The sequence below is a fragment of the Ursus americanus genome, chromosome 19 (genome assembly GCF_024610735.1).
Source record: "Ursus americanus isolate L20-20 chromosome 19, mUrsAme1.1.p, whole genome shotgun sequence".
Classification (NCBI taxonomy): domain Eukaryota; kingdom Metazoa; phylum Chordata; class Mammalia; order Carnivora; family Ursidae; genus Ursus; species Ursus americanus.
This window is the reverse complement of record NC_142145.1, coordinates 37,197,116-37,220,791: the sequence shown is the minus strand read 5'-3', so window position 1 is coordinate 37,220,791 and position 23,676 is coordinate 37,197,116. Positions and strand designations below refer to the sequence as shown.

Below are 23,676 nucleotides of genomic sequence, written 5' to 3'. Positions count from 1 at the left end.
CAAAATTCTTCCTTTAATTTCCTTCTCAATATTTACTCATGATTGGCTATTGCCCCAAAGTTCTCTCCTCTCTCCTCAAAAACTCAAAATATTCACTGGTGTCTTCAATCTTGTCCTTCTTTGTATATATTATTTTCCTTCCCACCAGTCACTATCTGCCTTTTTCATGAACACACAGTGCTTCTTCCAAATTGCTCAATAAGTCAAGGAGCAAAGTGGAGCATGAAGCATGTATAGTGCCACAGGATCCTGAGCTCGGAAGCATCGTGTAATTCTGTGTTATCACCATCTTGATAGGCTTACTTTTAAAATAAGAAGTGCTACATTTTCACTTGGCATTGGGTTCCTGTATTATACAGCCATTTATGGAGCAAAGATAAATTATTTTGGTTGTATTTGAGTAGAGGTGAGCAATACTCAATTTGTCCTATATTCATTTATATGTCACTTCCATGTCCAAAGTTTGGCCCACTTCTCTTCATTTTCAGTACCACCATGATATTACAGAAATAACTAATATTAGGCAAAATAGATGTAAGAAGTTACTAAAGATAAAAAGGGATATTTTAAATGACAAAAGAGTTAATCCATCAATAAGTATAACAATATAAACCATAAATATGCCTAATGACAAAGTCCCAAAATAAATGAACCAAAACTATTAGAAACAAAGGCAAAGAAAACAATTCAATAATAGTAGTTGGGAGACTTCAATAAACTTCTTTCAATAATGTATAGAATAACTAGCCAGATGATCAAAAAGAACATAGAAAACTTGACACTTGAACTAGACTGAAACCAGGAGCTCAGGAGCGTGTGCGACCAGACTGAAAACCAGCGCTCCGGAGCGCGTGGGAACCACACTTGAAACAGGGAGCTCGGGAGTGCGCGGGGGCGGCTGGCGGCTGGCGGTGTTAGAAGCACAAAGGACAGAGACGTGCTGGCCCTGGAAGCGAAGGCTGGGACACCGGCTATCGGGCGCACAACCAGGACGCTGTGGGGTTTTTAGCAGCACCAATAGAAACAGAGTTAGAGTGGCCAGGAGAGCTCAGTGGAGAGCGGACTGCAATCTCTGTTCTGAGACAGAGGCTACGATACAGCCACTGCTGCTCTGACTCTCAGAAGAGTCACAGAAAACCACCAGGGAAAGCCGCCAGAGAACAAAAGCCCAGAAATACCAGCTCACATTGTGCCCATCCTCATCCCCCCTCGCAGGGGACAGGGAGACTCTACCCAAACAGGGTTGCCTGAGTATCAGCGTGGCAGCCCCCTCACCCCCAGAAGGCAGGCTGAAAAATCAAGAGGCCCACATCCCTAAAGTCCCTATAAAACAAGTGCACACTGCCTGGGTCCTAGTCAATAATTTGGGCTCTGGGCATCCCCGCAACCTCTCCTCATCACAATGATGAGGAGGAGAAATCCCCCCCAGCAAAGAAAAGATAATGAGTCTGTGACCTCTGCCACAGAACTGATGGATATAGATATAACCAAATTGTCAGAAATGGAATTCAAAGTAACAATGGTCAAGATGATGTGTAGGCTTGAAAAAAAATATTAATGAAAATATTAACGAGAATATAGAATCTCTAAGGGTGGAAATGAGAGCGAATCTGGCAGAAATTAAAAATGCTATGAATCAAATGCTGTCTAAACTAGATGCTCTGACGGCTAGGGTAATGAGGCAGAAGAACAAATTAGTGAATTAGAGGTTGGGATGGTAGAAGAGAAGGTAAAAACAGAAACATGGCTCAAAAAAATCCAATCTCAAGAATGTAGATTACAGGAGATTACAGACTCAATGAAATGTTCCAATGTCAGAATCATCGGCATCCCCAAGGGGGTGGAGAAAGAGAGAGGTCTAGAAGAGATATTTGAACAAATTGTAGCTGAGAACTTCCCTAATCTGGCAAAGGAAACAAGCATTCATCTCCAAGAGGCAGAGAGGACCCCTCCCAAGGTCAATGAGAACAGACCTACACCACATCACGTCATAGTGCAATTCGCAAATATTAGATCCAAGGATACAGTCTTGAAAGCAGCCAGGGGGAAGAAAATCCTCATGTACAGAGGGAGAAATATCAGAATAGCATCAGACCTGTCTACACAGACCTGGCAGGCCAGGAAGGGTTGGCAGGGTATTTTCAAAGCTCTAACTGAGAAGAACATGCAGCCAAGGATCCTTTATCCAGCAAGGCTGTCATTCAGAATTGATGGAGAGATAAGGACCTTCCAAGACTGGCAGAAACTGAAAGACTATGTGACCACCAAGCTAGCCCTAAGAGATATTAATGGGGTTCTATAAAAGTAAAAGGATGCCAAGAATGATACAGAACAGAAATGTACAATCTATAGAAACAAAGACTTCACAGGCAACATGACATCATTAAAATCATATCTCTCAATAATCACTCTCAATGTGAATGCTCCCATAAATGCTCCCATAAAACGCCACAAGGTTGCAGATTGAATAAAAAGACATGACCCATCCATTTGCTCTCTACAAGAGACTCATTTTGAACCTAAAGATACATCCAGACTGAAAGTGAAGGGATGGAAAACCACTTTTCATAACAATGGACCTCAAAAGAAAGCTGGGGTGGCAATTCTCATATCAGACAGATTAGATTTTAAACTAAAGACTGTAGTTAGAGATACAGAAGGACACTATATTATTCTTAAAGGATGTATCCAACAAGTGGATATGAAAATTATAAATATCTATGCCCCCAATGGGGGAGCAGCTAGATACACAAGCCAACTCTTAACCAGAATAAAGAGACATATAGATAATAATACATTAGTAGTAGGGGACCTCAACACTCTGCTCTCAGCAATAGGCAGATCACTGACACAGAAAATCAACAAAGAAACAAGAGCTTTGAATGACATACTGGACCAGATGGACCTCATAGATATATACAGAACACTACACCCTGAACAACAGAATACTCACTCTTTTCTAATGCACATGGAACTTCCTCCTGAATAGACCATATACTGGGTCACAAAACAGGTCTCAACTGATACCAAAAGCCTGAGATCATTCCCTGCATATTCTCAGACCACAATGCTTTGAAACTGGAACTCAATCACAAGGAAAAATTTGGAAGAAACTCAAACACTTGGAAACTAAGAACCATCCTGCTCAAGAATGATTGTGCAAGCCAGGTAATTAAGAAGGAGATTAAACAATTTTTGGAGACCAACGAAAATGAAAACACATTGGTCCAAAACCTATGGGACACTGCAAAGGCAGTCCGAAGAGGAAAATACATAGCCATCCAAGCCTCACTCAAAAGAATAGAAAAATCTGAAACGCAGTTTTTATATTCTCACCTCAAGAAGCTGGAGCTGGAACAGAAGAACAGGCCTAACCCATGCACGAGAAGGCAGGTGATCAAGATTAGAGCAGAGATCAATGAATTAGAAACCAGGAGCACAGTAGAGCAGATCAACAAAACTAGAAGCTGGTTCTTTGAAAGAATAAATAAGACTGATAAACCACTGGCCAGACTTATTCAAAAGAATAGAGAAAGGACCCAAATTAAAAAAATTATGAATGAAAGAGGAGAGATCACGACCAACACCAATGAAATAGGAAGGATCATTGGAAACTTTTATCAACTTTATGCCAATAAATTAAACAACCTGGAAGAAATGGATGCCTTCCTGGAAACCTACAAACTACTAAGACTGAAATAGGAAGCAGTGATCAAAAACCTCCCCAAAAACAAGAGTCCAGGGCCTGACAGATTCCCTGGGGAAGTTTACCAAACTTTAAAAGAAGAAATAATACCTATTCTTCTGAAGCTGTTTCAAAAAATAGAAACAGAAGGAAAACTACCAAACTCATTCTATGAGGCCAGTATTACCTTGATCCCCAAACCAGGCAAAGACCCCATCAAAAAGGAGAATTACAGACCAATATCCCTGATGAATATGGATGCCAAAATTCTCAACAAGATCCTAGCTAATAGGATCCAACAGTACATTAAAAGGATTATCCATCATGACCAAGTGGGATTCATCCCTGGGTTACACGGATGGTTCAACATTCACAAATCGATCAGTGTGATAAATCATATCAACAAGAAAAGAGTCCAGAATCATATGATTCTCTCAATTGATGCAGAAAAAGCATTTGACAAAATACATAATCCTTTCCTGATTAAAACCCTTCAGAGCGTAGGGATAGAGGGTATATTCCTCAATTTCATAAAAGCCATCTATGAAAAGCCTACAGCAAATATCACTCTCAATGGGGAAAAGCTGGAAGCCTTTCCCTTAAGATCAGGAACACGACAAGGATGCCCACTCTTGCCATTATTACTCAACATAGTACTAGAAGTCCCTGCAACAGCAATCAGACAACAAAAAGGGATAAAAGCTATTGAAATCAGCAAAGAAGAAGTCAAACTGTCTCTCTTCGCAGATGACATGATACTCTATATAGAAAACCCAAAAGACTCCACCCCCAAACTACTAGAAGTTATAGAGCAATTCAGTAACGCGGCGGGATACAAAATCAATGCTCAGAAATCAGTTGCATTTCTATACATGAACAATGAGACTGAAGAAAGAGAAATTAGGGAATCCATTCCATTTACAATAGCACCAAAAATCATACTTTATCTTGGAATTAACTTAACCAGAGACGTAAAGGATCTATATCCTAGAAACTACAAATCACTCTTGAAAGACATTGAAGAAGACACAAAAAGATGGGAAAATATTCCATGCTCATGGATCGGAAGAATAAACATGGTTAAAATGTCTATGATACCCAGAGCAATCTACACTTTCAGTGCCATCCCTATCAAAATACCAATGACATTTTTCAAAGAGCTGGAACAAACAGCCCTTAAATTTGTGCGGAACCAGAAAAGGCCCCGAATCGCCAAGGAATTGTTGAAAAGGAAAAACAAAGCTGGGGGCATCACATTGCCAGATTTCAAGCTGTACTACAAAGCTGTGATCACAGAGACAGCATGGTACTGGCACAAAAAGAGACACATAGACCAGTGGAACAGAATAGAGAACCCAGAAATGGACCCTCGGCTCTTTGGGCAACTAATCTTTGACAAAGCAGGAAAAAATACCCAGTGGAAAAAGGACAGTCTCCTCAATAAATGGTGCTGGGAACATTGGACAGCTACATGCAAAAGAATGAAACTTGACCATTCTCTCACACCATACACAAAGATAAACTCCAAATGGATGAAAGACCTCCATGTGAGACAGGAATCCATCAAAATCCTAGAGAAGAACATAGGCTGCAACCTCTTTGACATCAGCCACAGCAACTTCTTTCTTGACACATCTCCAAAGGCAAGAGAAACAAAAGAAAAAATGAACTTGTGGGACTTCATCAAGATAAAAAGCTTCTGCACAGCCAAGGAAACAGTCAAAAAAAACTAAGAGGCAGCCCACGGAATGGGAGAAGATATTTGCAAATGACACTACAGATAAAAGACTGGTATCCAAGATCTACAAAGAACTTCTCAAACTCAATACACGAGAAACAAATAATCAAATAAAAAATGGGCAGAAGATATGAACAGACACTTTTCCCCAATGAAGATATACAGATGGCTAACAGACACATGAAAAAATGTTCAAAATCATTAGCCATCAGGGAAATTCAAATCAAAACCATATTGAGATACCACCTTATGCCAGTCAGAATGACAAAAATTGACAAGGCAGGAAACAACAAATGTTGGAGAGGATATGGTGAAAGGGGATCCCTCTTACACTGTTGGTGGGAATGCAAGTTGGTATAGCCACTTTGGAAAACAGTGTGAAGGTCCCTTAAAAAGTTAAAAATAGAGCTACCCTATGATCCAGCAATTGCACTACTGGGTATTTACCCAAAGATACAGGCGGAGTGAAGAGAAGAGCCATATGCACCCCAATGTTCATAGCAGCATTGTCCACAATAGCTAAATTGTGGAAGGAGCCGAAATGCCCTTCAACAGACGAATGGATTAAGAAGACGTGGTCCATATATACAATGGAATATTACTCAGCCATCAGAAAGAACGATTGCCCAACATTTGCAGCAACATGGATGGGACTGGAGGAGATTATGCTAAGTGAAATAAGTCAAGCAGAAAAGACAATTATCGTATGGTTTCACTCATTTATGGAACTAAAGAAATAGCTGAAAAATCGGTAGGAGAAGGAAGGGAAGAATGAAGTGGGGGGGGGTAAACAGAAGGGGGTATGAACCATGAGAGAGTATGGACTCTGGGAAACAAACTGAGGGCTTCAGAGGGGAGGGGGGTGGGGGATTGGGATAGGCAGGTGATGGGTATTAAGGAGGGCATGTAATGCATGGAGCACTGGGTGTTATACACAAATAATGAATCATGGAACATTACATCAAAAACTAAGGATGGACTGTATGGTGACTAACATAATAAAAAATTATTATAAAAAAAATAGAAAACTTGGACAACCGTATAAACCAACTAGACCTAATACAGATTTGCCAATACTCAACCATCAACAGCAGAATACACATTCTTCTTAGGTACACATGCAACATTCTCTAGGGTAGACCACAATATGGGTCATAAAACAAGCTTTAATTAATTTGAAAGGTTTGAAATATATGAAGTGTGTTTTCCAATCACGATAGAATAAAATTAGAAATCACTGAATAAATTTGGGAAATTCACAAATATGTAGCAATTAACAACATATCACTAAATAACCTGTGGGTCAAAAAAGAAGTGACAAAGGAAATTAGAAAACACTTTAAGGAGAATGAAAACAAAAACACAATATAACAAAAGCTTTGTGATGCAAATAAAGAAATGCTTAGAAGGAAATTTATAGCTGTAAATAGCTATATATGAAGAAGAAAAATGGGCTTCAAATAAATGTCTTCACTTTTCAGCATAAGACTGGAAAACAAGGACAAACTGAACTTAACGGAAGCAAAATGAAGGAAATAATAAATGTGGGAGTAAAAATCAATGAAATAGAGAATAGAAAAAAAAAGAAAATGAAGCCAAAACTTGTTCTTTGAAAAGATCAAGCAAAATGGCAAGCCTTTAGCTCGAGTCACCAAGAAGAAAGGGGAGAACCCAAATAACTACAATCGGAAATTACAGAGGGAGCATCACTACTGACCTTATGAAAACAGAAAGGATTATAAAGGAATCCTATGAGCAACTATGTCAATAAATTAGATATAATTCAGTTGAAATGGACAAATTTCTGGAAATACAGAAACTACCTACACTGACTCAAAAAGAAATAATCAATAAAAGTGGACCTATAACAAGAGAATGGGTTAGTGATCAAAAACCCCTCAGAAAAACCCAGACACAAGTATCATCACTCCTGAATTCTACTGAACATTTTAAGAATTAATACCACTACTTTACAAACTCTTCCAATCATAAAAAAATATACAGAATATTTTAAGGAAAACATTCCATCTACAATAGCATCACAAAAGGAAATGGTAAAAGAAGTGCAAAGCTTGTATTGTAAATATTATAAAACATAGGTAAGAAAAATTTTTAAAGATTGATAACAAATGAAAAGACACCTCACACTGAGTCTATTATGTCCTCAAAATGTTAATCATAGAGTTACCATATGAATGGACCTGCAATTTCACTCCTAGGTATACACCCAAAAGAATCATAACATATGTACACTAACTTGTACATAAATGTTTATAGCATTATTCATAGTAACCCCAAAGTGAGAAAAATCCAACTGCCTGTCAATTGAATGGCTAAACAAAATATAGCACAGCCACAGAATGGAACATTATTTGGCAATAAAAAAGAATGAAGTATTGATTCATACTATAATACAGATGAACCTTTAAAACAGCATGCTAAATGGAAGATGCCCAGCACAAAAGACGACATATTGTATGATTCACCCATTAAATAAAATGTCCAGAATAGGAGTGTCTCTGGAGAGAAAAAGTTGATTAGTTCTTACCAGAGGCTATCACATACTTCAGTACTTGCTTCCTTTGAACAGTTAGCTCAGTGGTTTACAATCGGCCTCTGATGTCAGAAAGCCTGTGCTCAGATCCTGCCACCTCCCTTTATTAAGGAGGGACCTTGGGAAAGTCACTCACTGTCTTGGAGCCTCAGAAAACGGGTTTCAAACATTAGGAAAAAAAGGAAGTGGTGCCTAAACATTATTTTTTTAAGTTGGGGCAAGTTCAATTTTTATAAAATTTTTCCACAAAACTACAAAACAGATCTCAGAGGACTGTGTAAGGAATAAATGGAAATTACATGAAGCACCACAAGGACTCAGTCAGTGATCGGTATTGCTATTACTTGATGTTAAATAAATCACTAATAAATCAATGACTGTTTAAGTCTAAAAAACAAAGTTTCTGTCAATAAAATCTACAGTCAATACACTTTTCCCCCAAATGTTTTGATTTGGTGGTTGAGTTCTGAATTACCTATCAGTTCTTATTTCCCATGTCAAATATTTAAAAAGACTTGTTAGTTTCCAGCTTTTTTGGCTGAAGGAATGCTCAGCTTTTGTTTGTGTTGTCCCTTTCTGGTATTGAACTTTCTCATTCCTGCTGATTTCCTGTCTAAATACAAACGAGACTTGAAAACAACTGAGAAGACTCATTAGCTTTGGAAAAACTGAATATACACTTGAAATTTAGTTTCTTTCCTAAATAAGAGGCTTTCTTTTTTTCCCTTCCACTTGACGCACCCTTCTTTTGATTTGGAGGCAACTGATTCAGACTAAAGCTTAGTGATCCTGTCCTTAGAGCAACTTCAATTTTAAAGCAGACCAAAGAGCCAGCCCCAGCTTTCCAGTCACCCCTGAACAACTCAGAGCTTATTTCCAGTATTCTATAGGAAGTGATTTTCTAGAGTATATACTCTTTGACATTAATAATGCAGTTCCCTCCCAAATACATTAAAGGCTCACCAAGCCTAAGTCAAATACTCAAATTAAAATTGGTCTTTATTTTCAGGCATTTTTAAGTACAAAATGACTCACTGATACTACCAATTCAAATACAAGATTATAGAGTTTTTGCTTGAACGTATTGCTTTTACATCTATATCTACTTTGCGTCTTGTTAAAAATTCCAACTTTCACTGACATCAACATAATTATAAATTTGCTTTAAACCACAATGCACAAGCAGTCCCAAAATAATAATATGATTACTGAAAATAGTTTAAGGTTTTATGATAGACTTACACGCTGTGGAGTCAAATTACGGTTTTTGAGATCACTTGGAAAAGTTCCTCTGTGTGGGGGCTATGCCAACCACTTATTAAACAGATAAAGTTTATTTGCATCATTTTTTTCTTTCAATATCAGGAATTCTTAAAGTCAGTTTGGTTTATAATTATGTATGTAAATTGTTCAAAGTTAAATTTGTAAAACAAAATATAAAAACCAATTATACTCACATTTCCGGGTTATATTCCTTTCCCCATACTCTTCTCCCCCATTCCTGCCTTCATGTAAACTTTTTTTTTAATTATATAAATCCTTCTTTAATAAATGTTAGCATACTATAGGTACTTTTTAGCATTTGGAGTGTATAAAGAGTTTTTTTTATCACTTTTTATAGCTGCATGTTACTCTCTTGTTTGGATGCATGTCTTTAAGATAAATTTCTAACCAGAGATTCCTAAAGAGATCGCTGGACTGAATGGTAAATGCATATCTAATTTTTCTAGATACTGCCAAATTCCACCCCAACTTTTTGCTTTTCTACAAGCTACAAGCTACTCATTTCCCCCACAGCCTTGTCAAAAGAATATTGTGTAAATATTTCAATTTTTGCTTATCTGCATTTTTCTTATTAGGAATGAGTGGGGTTAAGTAATTTTACCCATATTTAAAGGATATTTGCATTGCTTTCTTTGGGAACTGTGTTTTCATTTTCTAGCCTTACTCTTTTAATATATAGTTTTGGGTATTTCTTTCTTTTTAGAAGAACTTCGTGTACTGGCTAGTTAACATTTTATAGTATACGTAGCTAATAATTTTCCCAAATCATTTATTTTTTAGTGTATCATGTTTTTTTGTCATGCAAAAGTGCGTGCGTGTGAGACAGAGAGAGAGAGAGAGAAATGGAACTTATGAGAGAGAGAGAGAAATAGAACTTATGAGAGAGAGCGAGAAATGGAACTTATTTTTTAAATTCCCTGGATTTTAAGTATACTTTAGGAAAACTTTCCTACAACCCAGTTATAAGAAGCTCACCCATGCATATTATTCCTTTTATATTACACATTTGGAACTCATTTTGGTATATAAGCTCGAGAAATTCCTAAAAATTTACCAAGCACGAGCCAGCGCGAGCGGCTGCAGCACCCCATTGGTCGCGGGCGGAGCACGGAGAGCCCCAGGTTGTTTCTATGTGTTGCTTCCGTTCGTATGTTCTTAGCTATAATGACTGTTGTGTTTTATCAAATCAGGAAAGTTCCTGGTGCCTCCAATTTTCGAAATTAAAAACCTCTTTGAACGTTGAGAAAAATGGGTCATTATTCTTGACGAATAGTGCATTACAGGTTGGGGGGGGAGAATGTGTAACTCTTTGGTTAGAAAAAAAAATTGCTCTTTCTCTAGTTGAGATTTTTTGAGTGCAAAACATCAGTTACTCCCCTGCATCGTAGTGCCGCTACTTTCGGAAACAGCAAGAGAACAAGGAGAGATCCTTGCAGGGAGACAAATGTTCTGTATTAAATGGTCTTGTTTTCAGCCGATGGCTACTGGCTCTTGCTTATCACAGTAAATTCATTTTCTCCTCTCAGATTTGGAGAATCTGCTCTCCCCAGATGCACAGAAAAAGCACAATGAATATACGGACTCACCACTACTGGAAGCGTCATTCAGGTTGAGCAGGCCCCCGCCTAGCCCTCTGTAGCTATGGTAACTGTAGGTGCCGTTTCCATTGATGTACAACACCTCCTGCGAGCCCGGAACCGTGGACGTGGAGTACGTGGCCTGGGCTGCCTCTGGCTTGCACGCTTTGTCAGCCGGCGCGGACTCGTCCTGCAATGACAGCAGCAGGCCAGGACGCGTCAGATCACAGCGCTTCCCCTCCTTGACCAGCACTGTCCTACCATCATCTACATGTCTGCGCTCATCCTGGGGGGGGGGGGGGGCGCGCGGGAATCTATGGTCCGCATCATGAAGTCAGCACGTAGGCACATTTTCAACAACTTGCTTAAAACTTAAAAAAGGAAAACAAAGTAACAATGTGACTGGAGATGGCACAATTTCCACTTTCTACCTGAATTTAAAATTGCACGAAGAGAGCTGTTCACCATAGCCCAGAGGTGAAAGCAACCTCGAGGTCCACAGCAGGTGAACAGAGAAAGAAAATGTGGTCTGTGACTATGGTGGAATATTATTCCGCCTTAACAAAAGAAGGAAATCCTGTCATCCTACAGCGTGGATGAACCTTGAGGACATAAGGCTACGTGAAACGAGTTCGTCACAAAAAGACAAATTTTGCATGATTCTGTTAGATGACGTATCTAAAGCAGTGGAACACACAGAACAGAAAGTCGAAGGGTGGTCGCAAAGGGCTGGGGGAGGGGGAGGTGGTAGCCAGGGAGTTGTTCCCTGGGTCTAATTTCAGTCCTGCCGGTTCTGGGGAGTGTGCGCACAACAACATTCATATGGTTGACAATATTGTCCTGTACACTTGGAAATCATTGGGTGGGTGAATTTTATGTTAAACGTTAGGAAAAAAACTAGCTAGGCTGAAAAAATATATAAAGAGAAATTATAATTTGTAGAAAAACCTTTGCAAAGTTGACTTTCTTAAAATCTTTTTTTTCCAGCCTGCGCCTGCCTGCCCTCCACCACCCTCTCTTCCCTCCCTCCATGCCTCCCTGTTTATTTCATGAGTGTAGCAAAACTGATGGCGTGCTAACTCCACACTCAGCCCATTTCATGCACAGCCTAACAAAACCGGAATAAACCCAGGCCTTTCAGCTTGCTTTTTCTTTCTTAAGCTACACTTGTGTCCCCAACTGTGCATCAAAACCTCTAACCATGTCAAGTTGTAAATGACAATTAAAATTTGTAATAAATTGTATGTATTGTCAATAGTGGAACAGGTTGAATTGCTCTTCAGTTGTGAGTTTATAAAATCTAAAATATATACAACATATATGACTTCACTTGCGGCATTCTTCATATTTTCTTTCTTTTTTTTTAATAAGAAAGAATTATAAACAGATTCCTAGTGAATTCCTAGGAGTCTTTTTGTCATAATCAGAAGTATTTTGCAACTTTTAAGTTTAGAGGATATGTGTAGAGAAATAATCTTTGAATACATTTTTTAAAAGGCAACAAGTACTAAAAAAAGAGGACACATGGAATAAGTTTGCTCTTATGCACCCAGTGGTATTGTTATATTCAGAAACATTCTAAGCTTTCATGTACTGAAAGCATCACCACAGCCATCAGGATTATGCAATTATGATTTTGTTCTTGTTCTTTTCATCTTTTCATCTCTAACTGATCTATTCAACTCTGACCATTACACTTAGAAACATAATCTATGAGCATTTCACCCTTTCATTTCTAGGTAATAAAGATTTCAAAATAAATGGAAAAAAACCTCTGTGTAAATTGAACTGAAAATAAGAATTTGCCCAGCATTGCCTTTAAAAACAAACAAACAAATGTGAACTGACCTAAATTGGTGTATGAACTGGAATATCTGATTATAATTCCCTCTTGCCATTTAAACCCTGGTCATCCCTGGGAGGGTAAATTACTTTAGAATAACACTTTCCTGGAGAAACTGCTCTAAAGAAGAGACCAAGATAGAATCAAATTCTTTTGGTATCACTGCTCTACTATTTAGATTGGGAAGTCAGAAAGTTCCAGACTTTTTTTTTTTTTTTTTTATTCTAAAAGTTACTCTTTGCTAGTTGAAAGTACCCAAAGACAGTGAGTTTTAGAATGGAGATACTGGGCCTTCACGGAATTTACCACTGGAAATAGGGAATTTTTCTAAAGACATACCAATATACATGAGTTTTTTTTCCCTGGTACTATGATGTAATATATTACAGACAGTAAGAAAGTTTAAAGAAGCTAAGATATCTAAGAGGATATTTCCAGGAATCTTTTGTTACTGGAGGTATGTGCCATAATAAGTAGGACTGAGGTAAATAATTATACTAATTATAGTGCTACTGTGAACAAGAATTGTTAATAAAGCAATATTAGTGGTACCGGAACATAGCAACTATTACAATATTAGAAACTGTAACCAATAGCCTTTTAAATGGCATGTTACAATGACAGGGTGAGTGGAAAATGGTAAAATCAACGATGACAGCACCTCATCAGTGTCCAAAAGTCTTTTATAAAAGTGTAGTGAAATGGTCTCCCATCTAGGAGTGCCAATCTCCACCCTGCCTGGAGATAGAGATGGATAAATCTATCTATCTACCTATCGTCCTCCATAATAGAAAGAAACAAATCTTACACAGTCACTCAAGTTAAACTTATTAAATGAGAAAAGCTTATCAGAAAATTGATAGGTGAATCCACGATGTGTTCCATGGATTTTTTTTAATGTAAATGACTTCTATTTTCTCTAAAGAAATACATTTCAAAGTACACTCATGGAACTATAAGGCTTCTGGGGGAAATGTCTTAGAGTCTTCCTGAGATTATGGGACAAGGGCACCCACATATGCTGTCCTGACACGTTCTTTCTCATAACACAGACTAGCAAACCTTCTTTGCCTTAGTCTAAATTCATAAAATCACCACATCTAAAGCACATTTTCATAATAAAACCACTGGGCTGGGAAGTATTCTTTCTGTCAAGACATGTAGCCATTGAAATTCTGAAAGAAGGCAGAATATTCCATACTTCAAAGCAATTTTGAGGTCCTTGGGAAGGGGCTGGCCTCAAACAATTCCACTGCTAGCATAACTTCCCAGTTTCTTGATTGAAAATAACTTGGGCAACATGATAAAATTTGAATTTCTAGTTTGGCAAAATCGGTGGCTCTTCTGAACATCCCAGTCTATTTTCCTGTGTTTGGAAAATGATAAGATTCCTCACAGGAGAGGAATTTCTTAATGATGAGTAAAAAGGGAGAAGAGAGAAGGCATCGTCTCCACAATATTTGCTCATTCTTTGTATGATAGAATTAATTTGTATTATTAAACATGCTATTTTTAAAATTTGCCTTAGTCTTTCATTATTAACTGTTATTCCAAACCTCAGGAACTGCATGGAGCAGGCAGATAATTAATTCTATTAATAATCAAAACAGGCCTTGTAGGGAGTCATTTGTGTTCAAACACAGATTTGCATTATTAATGTTCTTGGCAGTCCACTATATGTTGAGAAAGAAAACATATGAAAGTCCCAATAAAATCTGGCCTGCAGTATCTTTTGGGCAAAACTTTAATATAAGTTAATTCATGTTCTTCTTTTGAATGATCACTGTTATTGGTTTTGAAGCAGCATTTTAATGACATAAAAAATAAATATCCCCTAGAGTCACATTTTATCTCTGTAAGCAACTTTTAATAATCATTAGTTCCCAAACTTCTCAAGGCTGACAGCTTGCCCCCTGGGTTGCTAAGAAGATTTTTAAAAGACGATAATATTAATATGTTACAAGATTGCATATCTAGGCAATGAAATAAATTTTATTCATCAAAAATCAGACAAAATCCTATCCTGGCTTTTATGAGACAGAGTTCAAATTCTCTTTAAAAAATTCCATAAAAGTAAGATCACATCAGGGATTTAATGACCAGCAGCAGCACACTAGATAATGCAGTGCTGTTTTGATTCAGATTTCTTTGATTAAAAATATACAAATTAAAGAAATACTCACAGTTACTTCTATAATTAGGCTCTGGCCTTATCAATAAATAAAGCCTTGATGCATGTAAGTATGCATTTCATATTTCAAAAAACAGGGTCTTGTGATAGGATGTGTGATTACTTATGGCTGGAGGGCAAGATCGGGAATGATTTGAAAGAGTAGACATTGTCGCACTCTTTGAGAAGACTGGTTTGTGTTCTCTTGTACCTTATCCTCAGAAACTGGACAGGGACGAACTTGAAGTTGTGGAACCTGGTCCGTACTTGGGCCATACACATTGAATTCCGAAGTGCAGAGGCCTAAGGAATCCTTAACTCGAGTACCTTAGATAGATACTTTCTCTATAAAAATGAAATTTGGTTGATTCCACTCAAATTTTTGACAACAGATTTCAAAAAAATTTGCATGGGAAATGTTACATTGCTTTTATTCTATCTCCCAAGAATTACACTTTTTCTTAGACTGTAGTTTCCACCATCTATTAAGTATACTTTATGTTTTCATTAAGTTTTCTCTATCTATAGTTAGAAAACTCCAATAAAATTTACTGCTAGATTCAATAATCCAACTATCTTTCTTCTTTTTGTCTTTCACCTTACATTATTAGAGCAATTAGAGTTTGCAAGGCAATGCTGCATCAAGAGTGAGTTATACTTTTAGCTTATCATTGAGGTGGTCGGGGAACTAGTGATTCACCTTTTTAAGGTGAAGAGACTTGCACAGACCTCAAAAAAGCTTCTCACTGCAGAACAGTAAACACACAGATAATTCAGGTGACAGTTTGCTGAGCTTTCTAGACAACTGTTATAGGATTTCTCCTATCTTTAGATGTTCTTTGCAGTCTATATGACAGAAGCATTTGTACTTAAGTGACTGTTCTAAATGTCTCCTTCACTTTATTAGTACAGATGGGGTGAGGGAGTACAACTTATTTCATATGTAAACTACTGGAAAAGATCTCTACTTTCTAAAAGCTTCTCTTCTTCCATTTTTTTAGCAAGTGTTCCAGAACTAAGTACATCGCTAAGAGTTTCCAGGGAAATTGATAAAAGATCTGAGAGAACCGGAACTTCCATTTAAACTGCTTTACCGCTAAGAACAAAAGAAAACAAAAACAAAGCAGTCGGCACTTAAAGTAAATGTACGTATTACTTGAGATGGTAAGAAGTGATTGATGATGCCATCAACACACACACACACACACACACAGTCATATTCAGGGACTCATTTCTTTAGCTCAGAAGCATTCCAGACAGTCTCCTCCCCTTGTTGGCCATACAAATACTTAAGATAGCGACCACAAAAGACCGTCCTTTGAAAAGATGCTCCCAAGCCCACTAGGATAATAAGGAAAACACCTCTTGACCAAATCCAAGTCATCTAGCGGTAAGAAGTGAAATAACAGAGAAGCTAGATTGTGTTTCTGACTTGAGAAACCAAAACCACAGCAAGATAGCTGTTACCCAGATGTTTCTCAAACTCTTCTCATATATTTCGAAATTAAGTTTATGTTTTCCTTCCTCCAGATACCTCTTACAAAATTTTTTAATTGAAAAACAAAACAATAACTTCTATCACCAATATATCTTTTTCTAGTTAATGCATCACACCAAGATTTTTTTCTTGACCTACACTGGGCTTATCTCAAACAACACCTAAGTCTTCTCAGGTCCATCTTAAAAATGACCCTCATCAGCATACATCTAAGAAGGCCTCACTGAGAATACATAATTCAGAGCCTCATAATCTCTCCTTTGGGCTAATGTGATAACCTTCCAGCCAGTGTTTCCCCCTTCAAATCTTGTCCACTTCTTCTCAAACCTATCTTTTTTTTTTTTTTTTTAAGATTTTATTTATTTATTTGACACAGAGAGACACAGCCAGCGAAAGAGGGAACACAGGCAGGGGGAGTGGGAGAGGAAGAAGCAGGTTCCCAGGGGAGGAGCCTGATGTGGGGCATATCCCAGGACTCTGGGACCTCGCCCTGAGCCAAAGGCAGACGCTTAACGACTGAGCCACCCAGGAGCCCCTCAAACCTATCTTTTAAAATCATTTATCATGTTGTTTTCTCTTTAAAGACTTTGAGGTTTCTTTTTTCTTGGAGAACAAAACCCAGAGCTCCTGGCATCCAAAGCTCTTCAGAGTTGGAGAACAATCTTGGCAGTCACATTTTCTGTCACTTCCTCTTGTAACACTCTGTACTCTGGTCATAACTAAAACTAAAAAAATTTAGCAGTGTAATATTCTGAGCTATCCAAATCTAAATGTCCCAAAAGGGCATCAATATATAGAAAGTTTCTCATAATTAATTTTTTCAAGAATTGGCTCCTAGTTTCATTGATCTGTTCTATTGTTTAGTTTCTGTATCATTTCTTCTCTAATCTTTATTATTTTTTTATTTCTGCTGGTTTTGGGTTTTGTTTGTATATGTTATATCTGATGATGGTTTGTCATTTAATTTTTAAATTTGTTTCCAAAATTTTAACATATGTATCTAATGTTGAACAACAAATTAAATATTTTTCTTAAAGATTTTTTTTAAGTTTCCTTAAAAGTTTCCAGTTTTTTTCTTTTTTAACTTTTTGTGTGAAATCTAAAAGTGTTATATAGATAAAGCAAGTTTAGATATGGCTTTCATCAAACTAAGAATTGAGAAAGGTAGTATTTTCCTTTTTCACATCCTTACTAACCTAAATTCCAGGATAACAAAATATTTTTTCTCCCTAAATCTCTAATATATCTGCCAGCCACTCTTAAACAAAAGAAACAAGTCCTATTCATCTGAAATTTGTGTACTTCTTCTCCTGTATACAATTATCTTTATGAAAAAATGCAAGAAAAGCACATAGAGACTAAAGATATTGTAGGAGAGAACAAAGACCTCAATTGCGTGTAAATGAGTTGCTCAATTCTTAGATTGCTATAGAGCAAAAGACCTTGAACCAAATACCCTATAGAAGATGGGAAGTCCAAAAAGAATGTCAAGACAATTATATTCTAATGATTAGAAATTTCCCTCAAAGCAAGAACCTAAACATAGTAGCTATGTCAGAATCTTAAGCTATAAAAATATTACAGTTGTAATAAAAATTCATAATAAATATTATAGTTGCAACCAAAATTCAGAACAAATACTTTTAGTGTTAAACTTTGAGAAGCACAATGGAGGCAGTAGGATTTTTTTAGAGCAGTTAACCATTAACTACTATATAAGAATCCTATTAACATGATGATGCCAGAAGATTAAGGCTAACTGTGCAACAGCCATCTAGAGTGTGATGTTGGACAGCCTGAAGAGGTGCATTATTTTATAATATAATCAAGTCTGTGATACATAAAGGAGCATCATAAGGGGGTTTAAATATTGACATTTATCAATTCTAGTCTATTTTATCCACATATAACATCAATATATTATTGGCTAATGCTAAAATAAACTAAGAGGTATTAATGATGTTGTGATTAACATTTTAGTTCAAATTAAATACAAAATGCATGCCACTTTAAATAAGAGCAACAAACTTTCTTTTCATTTCATTTTTTTCATTTCAAGTACACGATTAAGCTATAATTTATGTTAAAACTGTGGTTAAATTCCTTGTCACAAATGTCTACATAAGCATAGATCAACAAAACTCAGGCTGAGTACTTTAAAAGGGTCCCCTCAGATACTATTTATTTATCCCAGATGGCAGTCACCCAAAATCTTCTCAGTATGATTCTGGGAGTTTTCATCACTAGCTTAAAAAAATTAGACTCAACTGGAAAACAGATTTGAAAATACAATTAAAGTTAAAAAAAAAAAACTGGCCACAGCACACATTTTTCATCTTTTCACATTTCTTTTTGAGCAAATAGAGAAACTTGACTAATGATGCTATTTTGACACTGATGTTGGGAGGTAATCATAGATGATTTCAAAATTAGAAACAGGTGTGTCAGCATGGTTGAATGAGCAGAATGAAGAACGATGCCTTCCTAATGTCACTCTACATAATAGATTCCTACATGGCTACTTTTGATGAACATTATGTTCAATCATATAGTAAACATATTTCCATCTGAATTGTGTATCTTGAAGGAGCCACATAATTGAGATCTTAATTCCTACACATTGGAATAAAAGCTTACAGGTTATTTTAATTTAATTTAATCTGGGTGTAAAAATTACCCATCCATTTTGGTATTTCAAGTATATTAATTATGAAATAGTCAAACTAAAGTAATTAGAAAAGCCATCAGAATGGTGATGCCAGAGTGACTGAGTCATAATGCTTTTATATTAATGTGAAATTAAGTTTTAAAGGGAACATGCATGAGACAACATGAAATGAACTGAAAATAATCTAGTGATGAATTTAATATACATTGTTTAAGACTGACTACATATGGGTGTGTGTGTGTATGATACACAAAATGTGTGTGTGATATATATGTGTGTGTGTGTGTGTATATATATATATATATATATATATATATATATATATAAAATATTCTTCTCCTGAATAGTACTGTTTCTTTTACTTATAACTTAGTTATGTAAGTGTTCTGATCTACCATGTAGGCTGTGGTGGAGGGTATATAGTAAGAAAAGAAATAGCACTATTAGTGTATTTCTTCATACATCAGATGTAAAGTTTACAATTTTATGATGAAAAACTAACTTGTAGTTCAAGAAGTCATTAATTTTTAGGAGTTCTCTAACTTCTCAAAAATATACACAAGTAACTCCATTAATGTTCCTGAACACTGCATATATTTCGAGTAGTGGTATTATCTTAAGATATTGGACTGTTATTCTACTTCATAATAAATTTTGGTAAAAACAGTATAACTAAGCTTCTCTTTGAGTCTGCTACTTTCTATGCAGATTTTCCTGCAAGATCTCAACTGTATTTATGACTCATCTAACCCTTCTAACACCAAAGACCTCTAAATCTCAATCTGTAATTAAGACCTTTTCCTGAGTCCACATTTTCAACCCTACTGGACATAAATACCTGCATATGCCACAGGTGCTTCCCAATCAGTATGTCAAAACTGTACACTTTCTTCTCGCACTCTCACTTCTGTAGCCATAATTTGCTCTGCGTCCTGAACTCTTGATTTCTATTAATGATACCTCCATCTAGTCTCCTGAGCTAGAGACCTAGGCCATACTAAACAGGCCCCCTTTCGATTACATCATATGTACAACCCAGGATGAAATCTTACATGATTATTTAAACAATGTTCTATTGAATATCCTATTTACTGGGCTACACATCCAGGTAGGTGCTGGGGATATACCATCAGATAAAATAGGCAGGATACCTGCCCTCGAGGAGACCTGCAGAGGTATGGGAGGAGGGAGAAATTAGGCAAGAGGAAGAAATGAAAACTCTATGATATAATAATAAGTTCAGACAGTGATAATCATTAATAATGAAAAAAAACCAGGGTGATGTAAAAGAATAACTGGAAATGGGTGTCCAAGAGAGAAGGCCTTTCTGAGAAAAGTATATAAGCCAATAAGCTAAAAATGATAGAAAAGAGGCAGTCACATGAACATACAGGGGAGGGGTGTGTGTGTGTGTGTGTGTGTGTGTGTGTGTGTGTGTGTGTGTATGACCATTGCACAGAAATCTATCCTACATTTGATATGAAACATTCTTCATACCCAAAGATCTCTATGATCCCCAGGATTTCATCATGTAATGTCACCTTAAGTAGTCACATAGTTTAGAATTTGCCTTACAACAAAGCATTTAAACACACATTTTTGCTACTGAACGGAATATTCTCACTTCCCCCCTTCAGATGCATGCTCTAAGATTGTGCCCTGGGAGTAGAATCACTATGATGTTAGTTAGCTCCCTTGCTCTGGCTGCTAGGATTTGGTCAAGGGGAAGCCCAGGCAGTATTCAGAGGTGGGGAGTTGGGAGTGCATGGGTTTTTCATCCCCCAGCAGCCTCTCTGGCCCTACCATTCTCTGGCGCAGCTGTGTTCATCCTCTGCTGAACCTGGATCCTATCAACCACCCCTCTGCCCAGACTTCCGCTCCTATCTGGTTCTGCTAACAGTTCCCTTCCATTGTTCCTCCAGGCTTCCCTCACTTGCTAGTCTTAGGATGCTTCGCCTTCTCTTCTGCATGTCCTTAGGCCATCCCACACCTATGTGAATAGTCCCATTGTCAAACAGTCTTCAATTCTCTTTCAAATACGCTCTATCTGCCCTGCTGGGTCCCAGAATGACACAGTAGTGCTCACTATTGGGCCAACCAGTGAACAATGAGTACACTTTCTTATCTAAATTTGTATTCCCTTGATATTAATTTTTTTTCTTTGCTGTGGCTTGTATTTCAAACCACTATTTCTAATTGGCTAGATTCTAAGCCACTAACAATAATTTTCCCCAAATTCGAACACAAATATAAAACTCCTTGGAACATTCACCGTATCATCAAATCCATCCATTGTCCCATCAGTTCTGTATTTCTCCTGCACACTTCTCTCCTGTAACTCTATCTTCTTATTCTAATCTAGAAAGTTTCTTCTCCAAGGCCCCCTCCACAGTGTCGTTTCAGATATTCTTCCAACCTCCAGCTCCTCCCCCCTTCTATTTTGGGTCTTCTCTTCTTAGACTCAGTGACTTCTTCCTTTGTTTATGTTGTTTCACTGGAGAATATTTTCCAATAACTTTCTGAGAAAAATTATTAGAAGATACATAATTAAAATAATTAAAATTATTTTAAATTACTTTTACCCTTATATTCGATTGATAATTTTGCTGGATATAGAATTGTCTTTAGAATTTTCCAGGTTTTACTCCCATATATTTTAGGGTTGAGGACAGTTTTTGCCAAGTGATGTCCTTTGGCTTTCTAATTTTTTATATGTGACTTTTTTTTTTCTCCTTCCCTGAGTATTTAAGATTTTCTCTTCATCTTGTGTGTTCTGAAAATTTCATGGTGATGTGAGTGATTCAGATCTTTGTTCACATTTACTCTTCTGATAACTTTATGGGCTTTTGTTCCAGAAATGCATGTTATTTAGTTCTGAAAGGTTTTTTTTTCTTTTTTTTTTGGATAATTTCTTGATATTTTCTCTTTCTCTTGACTCTAATTAGCCAGATGTTGTCCCTTGTAGATTGATCCTTAAAAACAAAAACAAAAAAACACCTTTCTCTTTAATTTTCCATTCTGTGTTTCATTTTCTAAAGTTTCTGTATAATTTCCCAAATGATCTTCCAATCCTTAAAACAATTTTGACTATCATATATACTTTCATATTCCAAGAGTTTGATTTTGTTTATTGTTTTTTCATGTATTCATTTATTTCAAGGAAAAATCTTTTAAAAAATATGAGAATATGGATTATGTTTTTCTTCAAAATGTTCTTCTCTTCTTTGCTTCTGAAATTTGAGTGCCAGGATTCATAACTCTATTCCTTTCTGGATTCTCAATTTTTGAGAGATTTCTCATTTATCTGAATGGAAGAAATTTTTAGGCTATCTCCATTCTTGGAGCTGAAATGTGAAAAAGCCTTTAGCAGAGACATAGAGCCTTCAGTCTGAAGAATTTATTTGGCCAATTTTCATTATATTGTTCCTGCTGTTATATCTGGCTTGCCGGGGCTTAGAGCCTTTTGCATTTATTTCTCTGCAGGATAAACCCCTCATCTCCTCCTTGGGGGTTCAGAAGAAGAGATCCCATGGTAATACAGAACTGGGGAGGGGACCAAGTGTCTAATAACTTCTCAGATCTACTGAGCCAATTCTTCTATCTTCATATTCATGCTTCTCCACTTTCCGTGATACCTGGTACCCTTAGTTCTCAGACTTTCATGGTCTACAGGGATTGAATGGCTTCTTATTGGTATCACCTTACTATCATTTGCATGTCAGATTTCCATCTTCCTTTCCTGAATCCTCCCCACTCTGTATCTCCTTGTAGGACTAAACCCTTTATATTCACTTATGATTATTTTAGTGGGGTTTTGGAAGGAAGCAGAGATAAAGGCAAGGATTTACTTTGCCATGTCAAGAGACATGTACACTTTCAAACTTCAATATATAGAAGGCTACAGGTAGGAGAACTTTAGGATGTAATGCAATATGTTTAGTATTTGGATAGCTACATTGAGTATATCTTTTAATCTCAGATTCTTGTCATTTGAAATGGTTTGAATACATCAGATGGCAAGCTATCTGAACATTTTGTTTGATAGAAAAAGAAAATTTAAAATATGTGAGTAGAAAGATCACACTGTTTCCATCATAAGAGCAATAGAAGTCATTAAATCTGACAATTTAAATATTTTAAAACTGGTTAAAAGTGGTAAGAAACAACTCATGCTAAACTTACCTCATTTTCTTTCGGAAAAAAAGGAAAACTTAAAAATGCAGATCATGGTGATTTTCTAGACATAGAACCAAACACGTGACTCAATAAAGCAGGGTGTGCTGAAAGAGAACAGTATGAGGATAGTTCAAATTTAACAGAACGACCAAAGACAGGTGAATGGATCAAAGCAGCTAGAAGAGAGGTTTTTAGAAGGAATGCCACAGAGTTGTGCTCTAACCTTGTGCCATTCGATGTTTAAATTGAGACGCGTCAGTGTATTGATAGACTACCAAACAACTTGGGTGATAAGAAACAGGATGCAGGATGGGAAGGAGGAGGGTAAAGAGTAAACAGTATGCAAAGTCAACAGCAACAGGATTTGAACAACTTCATTACGGGCTGATATTTTATACAATGAACTCAACGGGGCTGAAAGTAGAGCCTTAAACTTAAGTCCAAAATATTACTTATACACACAAAGTGAAGAGGAAATGTTGT

At 36.8% G+C, this 23,676-nt stretch overlaps 1 protein-coding gene and 1 long non-coding RNA gene across 12 annotated transcripts in view; one reads left to right on the top strand and one right to left on the bottom strand.

The window, feature by feature from the left end:
* The window catches only part of NOL4 (nucleolar protein 4), a 301,648-nt gene that overhangs the window by 47,652 nt on the left and 230,320 nt on the right, over nucleotides 1-23,676 (bottom strand). For both annotated transcript variants that reach the window (XM_045772847.2, XM_045772851.2), the window contains one exon: nucleotides 10,848-11,028. In XM_045772847.2, coding sequence (XP_045628803.2) covers nucleotides 10,848-11,028 — 181 coding nt within the window. The remainder of the gene's footprint in view (nucleotides 1-10,847; nucleotides 11,029-23,676) is intronic.
* Nucleotides 1-23,676, top strand: part of LOC123776692 (uncharacterized) — a 130,889-nt gene that overhangs the window by 99,732 nt on the left and 7,481 nt on the right. For 9 of the 10 annotated variants that reach the window (XR_015727718.1, XR_015727716.1, XR_015727721.1 and 6 more), the window contains one exon: nucleotides 10,788-15,996. This is a non-coding gene — a long non-coding RNA (uncharacterized LOC123776692). The remainder of the gene's footprint in view (nucleotides 1-10,787; nucleotides 15,997-23,676) is intronic. The other variant, XR_006775450.2, reaches the window with a different exon arrangement.